A 6,296-nucleotide genomic window follows, 5' to 3' on the forward strand; every position below is an offset into this window, starting at 1 on the left:
TCAAACCTCAACCATATTGTGACTTTAATGGCACCTGTAAATATCATCAGAACGTACATTTTTATTCCAAATTCCTTAGATCAAAGCAAAGCTTTGCGGGAGAAGTGCTGTTCAGAACGGCACTGTCTGAGCCAGATACGTCATAAACGTCTCTAAAACAGTCACTGACTTACTTTCCACTGCTTAGTTCTGGGAGTTGAAAGCGTTCTTTTCAACCAAGACAAGATGTGTGCATAAATGGACTGGTGTTTATAGGGGGAGACAGAGGAGAGGAAAACATAATCGAAGGGCTCATAGAGTCCATAGGGACATAACATGCTTGCATAGCATTATGTACAAAATACATGCATACATACTTGCATAAACTCAACGCTGTTCTAGATGGCTGCCCCCTTTGGGGTCACACGTGAAAAGAAAAAAAAAGTCAGTTCACAGATGGTCCTGTGGATCTTCAGGACCATGCTGGCCACGTCCGATGCTGCTGTGTAATCTGACATTACAACCAGGTGGGCCAAATCCCAGCCAAAATCTCTACATAAAAAAAATAAAAAGGCAAACAAAAGAGCCAATGGATGGTGGGGCATCTGAATGCCACAGGTTTAAAGTACCTGCCCACAACTGTAGAAACTGGGCTTCAGTTTCTCTTCAGTGCCTCCGGTTTGACTGGGTGCTCCAAACAAACCATATGCCTAAACTGAACCAGGTGAAACCTATAACCATTTGATTGGCTGATGCCCCAACCAATCAAATGCATAGTGGCCACAACAGCTGAATATCCACTACCTAGGGGACCCCCCTAAGGGCCGAGGACAATGTTTGATAAGCCCTGGGCTAGGAGTTGGGACCATACATAATGGACATCCCAGAATGGATTTATCGCAGCGAGAGCTTTCGGTCCAGTCGTCTCATGATACGCATGGCTGAGGCTCCTGGGACTCAACCATTGTCCTGTGGGGGCAGTGGGATGACAGGTTTCTCTTGGGGTCGCCCACTGTGTGTGAAGACAAGCTCCTCTAGAGGTGACTTAGTTGTTGGCACTGACCCTCCTCTGGGTTCGGTAGAAAAGCTGACCCATCTCTGGGTGCAATAAGTGTCATGTGAAACTTGATCCAGGTGAGCCAGTATCTCTATGTATTTCACTAGGGGAGCTATCCAACTCGCACCTAGGCCGTGTCTTCTTGAGAGGGGTACCTTTCCTGATATCAGCCATGAGACGGTCGCGAATGATGTTACTGCCTTCACTTTGAGGCAGACCTTTGATTTTTCTAGCTTTCTTTCCTTTCTTCTTGGATATATCTGCTTGTAGCTTTTTTCTCTTCTCCTCCTTGGCTGCGTCTTCTTTTCTGTTTTTGTTATCCTCCAAGGCCTTGGTGAAGAGTGCACGGAAAGCCTTGATAGTTACAAAAAGATCCTCCAGGGAGAGCTGTTGAGCATCTTCAAATAGGTACACTGCCAGCTCAACTCTCTTTTTGTCAATCTCAGTCAACTTCTCGTCTAAAGCTCTGCATGCCTGCAGGCATTCACCAATGTCTTTTGCATATTGCTCTGTCACATCTTCCACAGAGTTGGAGACCTTCTTGGAAGTGTCGTTCAGTCGTTTCAGTAAGGCACGAGTCTCTGATTGGCAATACGTCAAGCTAACTCTTGATGCCTTTTCACAGATCTCTATATCATCTGGCAGTGCCAACAGTTCCGGTTGGTGCAGTTCTGCTTGCTCAAGGATGTGATGAAGCAGTGTGATATGGTATTGGTTGGATTTGATCTCACTAAGCTTGAGCAGAGAGCTGATCTTGAATCCTTCTGCCATCCCTATATGACTTCCATAATTAAGGAAGTTTCCCACATCCAGGATATGTCTGCAGAAACTTGCCCATAGGCGGCTCTCCATGAGGGACTGGCAGGCTTCCTCCACCAGTTCGGCTTCAGTGCTGAACAAGTCCAGCACTGAAGAGGTTTCCTCACACAGCAGCATACACTCCATCCTCAGCTGGTAACATGGGACAGTGAGGAGTGAGTTGTAGAGGCGGTCTACATTACCCAACTTATCTTTGTCCCCTTGGAATTTACTCAGATTTTCAATCTCATGTTTTTCTGGAAGGAGTTTTAGGAGCTCCTTAAGCACCTCTACATCCAACTTCGGATTCCGATTCCGGATCATATCTGCAAGTTCCTCATTCGAGCATTTGAACTGCTTCAGTAATATGGACAGATTCCTGATTTTATTAGGCTCAACGAAAGTAATCTCTTTAGGCTCTGTCCTTGCCGGCCCCTTGGGTTTGACCTCGGCCATTGGGAGACAGAACAGCTGCTCAATGGTACCGTAGTTGGGCTGTAGTTGGGAATGGTCTTCCTGACCGTCAGCACCCCACAGGGAGTGAGCATCAGAAACGGGAGTAAGCTTTTGCCAGGTGAGCTTCTTCATCCTCGTGCTTGGGCGTTGCCCAGTCTGGTCTGAAGATGGACGTGGAGGTGGGGGTGGAGGCGGAGGAGGGGGTGGAGGTGGGGTGGGAGCAGAGGTCTTTGTTTCTCCATCAGACTTCCTCTGGTCTTCCGTGTCGCTCTCCGCTGCATCCTGATCACCGTGGTGTGGAGAGTCCGCTTTGGTGCCAAGTTTATCTTTCTCTTCATCCGTCGAGTCATCCTGTTTGGATTTGTCTGTCTCGGCCTGTTCATCAGACTTCTTGTCTTCACTTAAAGGCTTGACACTTCTTTTATCTGCCGGGACATGGCGGGGGGGTCGGGGCTTTCTGAAAGTTATGACTTTCATTTCTTCCAACGGGTAGACTTCTGGTGGCCACACTTTATGTTGTTTGGTAACCTGGGCGGAGGGGAACACGATGGCATCTCTGCGCTTGAGGTCCTCCGGGGGTGGGGGTGGAGGGGCACGCGGTCTGTATTTCTCTTCGTCCATCAGGTCTGTCTGAATGGCCTTGTCCACATAACTGACCGGCTGTCTTTCGACCACATAATGATCTATGCTGGTCTTGACATTGGAGTTCATCAAGTGCTGCATGATCTTGTCTAAGGATTCCACCTGAGAGTCTTGCGGCAGCAAAATGGCTCTTGTAGTCACAGTCTCCAAGGCCTGCCAGATATCACAGCGCTCGGGCCCCAACAGCAGCAACGTCTGTAAGATGTACAACAGTTGTAGGGAGGCTGGGGAGTTGCTCACCTTGTTGAACAGAGTAGTGAACACCTCCAGGTGATTGCCCATGTCACAGGATTTCAACTGAGCGTCTTGGGGCAGCATGATGGCTCTAATAGTCAGAGTTTCCAGGGTCTGCCAGACATCACACCGCCCAGGGTCCAGCAGCAGCAACGTTTGTAGGATGGACAACAGCTGTGGGACAACTGGGGAGCTGCTCACCTTCTTGAACAGAGTAGTAAACACTTCCACTTGATTGACCATGCCTTTGTCTTTCGCAGACAGGCTCATCTTGTAGTCCTCCAGATGAAGGCAGTAGAGACTCTTTTTGAGAGTGTTGATCTCTACCTCCTTCTCCTCCAACCTCTTTTGGAGTTCGCCAATTGTCTGGAACGTGTACTCTTTCATTACACACTGTTTCTCCATAGCTTTGATTGTTTGTTTTGCAGAGAATAAGTTTTCAGCCGACATCCGCAGCTCTTCAACCAGTTGTGTTTTCTCCTTGTCCCAGATCTGCTGCTTTACAAACATCTCTTTTCTGACCGTCTCTAAATGGTGTTTAATCACATTGTAAGTATCCTTATACATCACCTGAATCTCATGTCTAGCTCTTGTCTCGGCTGTTATCTGTTCCATGTGGCCTATCTTCTGCACCGCAGAGCGTATCTTCCCAACTGAATTGTTTTGTTATAGGTGTAAAATATCAAAATATAGGACTATACTACTAAATGCAAATTACAAAATATCATATATGCAGGCTTTTCAGAACTGCTAATTAACTATTAGCATTCTGTACGGTGACTCCATTGTACAATGACGACGCGCCAGTGGATGTTGTTACTGTATATGCCTTGGCGTGACGTAATACAGACGTCATGGGAGGGGGGACAACTATAGTTCACTTCAGTCATGGCCCTGAGGAAACTCCTGATGCAGAAGTTCTTTCTGGATTAACAACAGCATTGAATAGGGCATAGCAGTGGCAGCCATTTTGTGGTAAATTTTTCCCATAGAGATTTAGCGATGCAGGCTCCTGGTGAATCATGACCATAAAACATTTGATTCTGTGTATTTTTTTTTTAATTGATAAAATATAAAGTATAATTTAAATATAGTATATAATATAATTAAATATTAAAATATTTTTTGACACAGAATCAAATGTTTCACCAGGAGCCTGGATGGCTTGGTTCCAGGCTTAAAATAATTAATATAAATATTTTCGGAAATCTCTATGGGAAAGATTAATGGGCTTTCTATCTGTGGAACCACAAAATGACGGCCAGGTCCATTGTGCTATCCATAATTTCCATATGCATCTGTGCATATGACTGGTACGGGGGGGTTCTCACTTCAATTACAAAATTGAAGTGAGAACACCAACATCAGAATAGCATATTGAAGAAGTATGGTATGTCTCATTTGATTTTGAGGTGAGATCAGACTTTAACAATCATCACAGGCCAATGAAGAAATTTTTAGTTTTTGAGGACATCCTACAGATAGCGGTCAGCTATATCTAACGGATAGCATTTGTAAAGTAGATACATTATGGCAAAGTATTGTGGCATATATTATTATGTTGGATCTTCAGAAGGCGTTTGACACCCATATCCTTTTGAGCACATTTAAGGCTTTGGTTTTAACAGTGCATCTTTACACAGTCGGTGAGATCTTATCTGGGGTGCAGAGAACAAGTGGTGAATGTGAAAGTCGCCATGTCTTCACCTAAACCAGGGGTTTTCAACTGGTGGTCCGTGGACCCCTGGGGGGTTGAGCTCCGCGGGTCGTACCTATAATTCTGTAAAATCATGAAGGTTAGAAAATAATCAAAAAAAACAAGAGCATGTGATTTTTTTTTTTTTTTTTTTTTTTTGCGTGTGAGAGCGGCTGACCCGCTCACCCGCAGCCCGCATAATTGCCTCTGAAATCCTGACTCGACCACCCGCGCCGCGGGGTGACCCGCGGGTTACGGGTCGGCCCGTTCATCACTAATGATAACTTTTAATTTTTAAAATGTTGACATTTTTTCACCTGTCATGTACATATGGGGAAAATAACAAAATGTGTGATGAATATGAAAAAGCTGCTCCTGTGGAAAGGTTATCATATATTTATTTACTTATATTGAGCCTATAAACAATTTAATATAGGTATGGTTTTGTCCACTCTTTCGATAATCATTGCTCAATTTTGGGGCTCATGGACTAGAATGGCGATGAGTCTATGACTGAATGTGTTCATGTAAAGTAATCACTTGGACTTGTTTTGAGTGATGAAACATATTCCTGTAAAGGCTTGTTTGTCATGTGCAGCTACATTTGTACTTTAAGTGATTAAACATAGTATTCCAGTAAAGGTCGGTTTGTCTTTTCCACCTGGTAATCATTGGCAATAATTAATTGAGCAAACAATACAAAAAAGCTTATCCAAAAAGCTACAGCACTCTTTCAAGTTCCAAGGTGTTTACTGACACAAAGACTTACAATACAGCTGGTAGCAGCATTAAACTGTAGGCAGTGAAATTATTGTACTTCAAACTTCCTCAACAGTGTGGATAACAATAAGATGAAAAGTAAAATAGACAGGTAAAGTCGTAGGGATAATAAAGGAACAATAGCCCTCAACAATCCTGTACACACATATTTATGCATACAGTAGTACTGTAATACAGTTTGTTCATAAATAGCTCATTGTGACGGCAGTGTTGGATGTAGCGTAAAGTAAAATGGTGCAGTGAAGATTCTAAAGTGCAGTATAATACTGAAAGAAATAGTATACATCAAAAGTAGCCTATCGGTCCAGCGGTGGGCAGACAGACAGGACACGTTCCAGCCTGGCAGAGATAGTTAAATGTAATTTAGCTTTCACATCCTTATATTTATTCTATTAATCTGTTGTGTAGGGTTATATGCCAACAGCAGGAACATCTATGTGAAATAGCAGTGATGATGAGTGTAAAATGACATTTTGCAACAACAAATTTAGGAAACATAAACTCTGAAGAACATCATGAACACATCCCGGACAGAGGATGCTATCACAAGCACACAAAATTCACTGATTTTGCAATTCCATTAAAGATATTGCAACTTTTATGCTTGCAATTATCCTATCTAATTTCTTCATTTTTTAAAAATTCTCCTTATAT

At 43.7% G+C, this 6,296-nt stretch overlaps 1 protein-coding gene across 1 annotated transcript; it reads right to left on the bottom strand.

Moving 5' to 3' along the window:
- Window positions 1-1,093: 1,093 nt before the first annotated feature.
- Window positions 1,094-3,781, bottom strand: LOC311037834 (uncharacterized protein; the record flags this gene model as incomplete). Its single annotated transcript, XM_084047124.1, has 1 exon — window positions 1,094-3,781. One exon carries the CDS (start codon window positions 3,779-3,781, stop codon window positions 1,094-1,096), a length of 2,688 nt encoding a protein of 895 aa, XP_083903250.1.
- Between the last annotated feature and the right edge of the window lie 2,515 nt (window positions 3,782-6,296).

The sequence above is a fragment of the Gymnoscopelus microlampas genome, assembly GCF_963454915.1.
Source record: "Gymnoscopelus microlampas genome assembly, chromosome: 21".
Classification (NCBI taxonomy): Eukaryota; Metazoa; Chordata; class Actinopteri; order Myctophiformes; family Myctophidae; genus Gymnoscopelus; species Gymnoscopelus microlampas.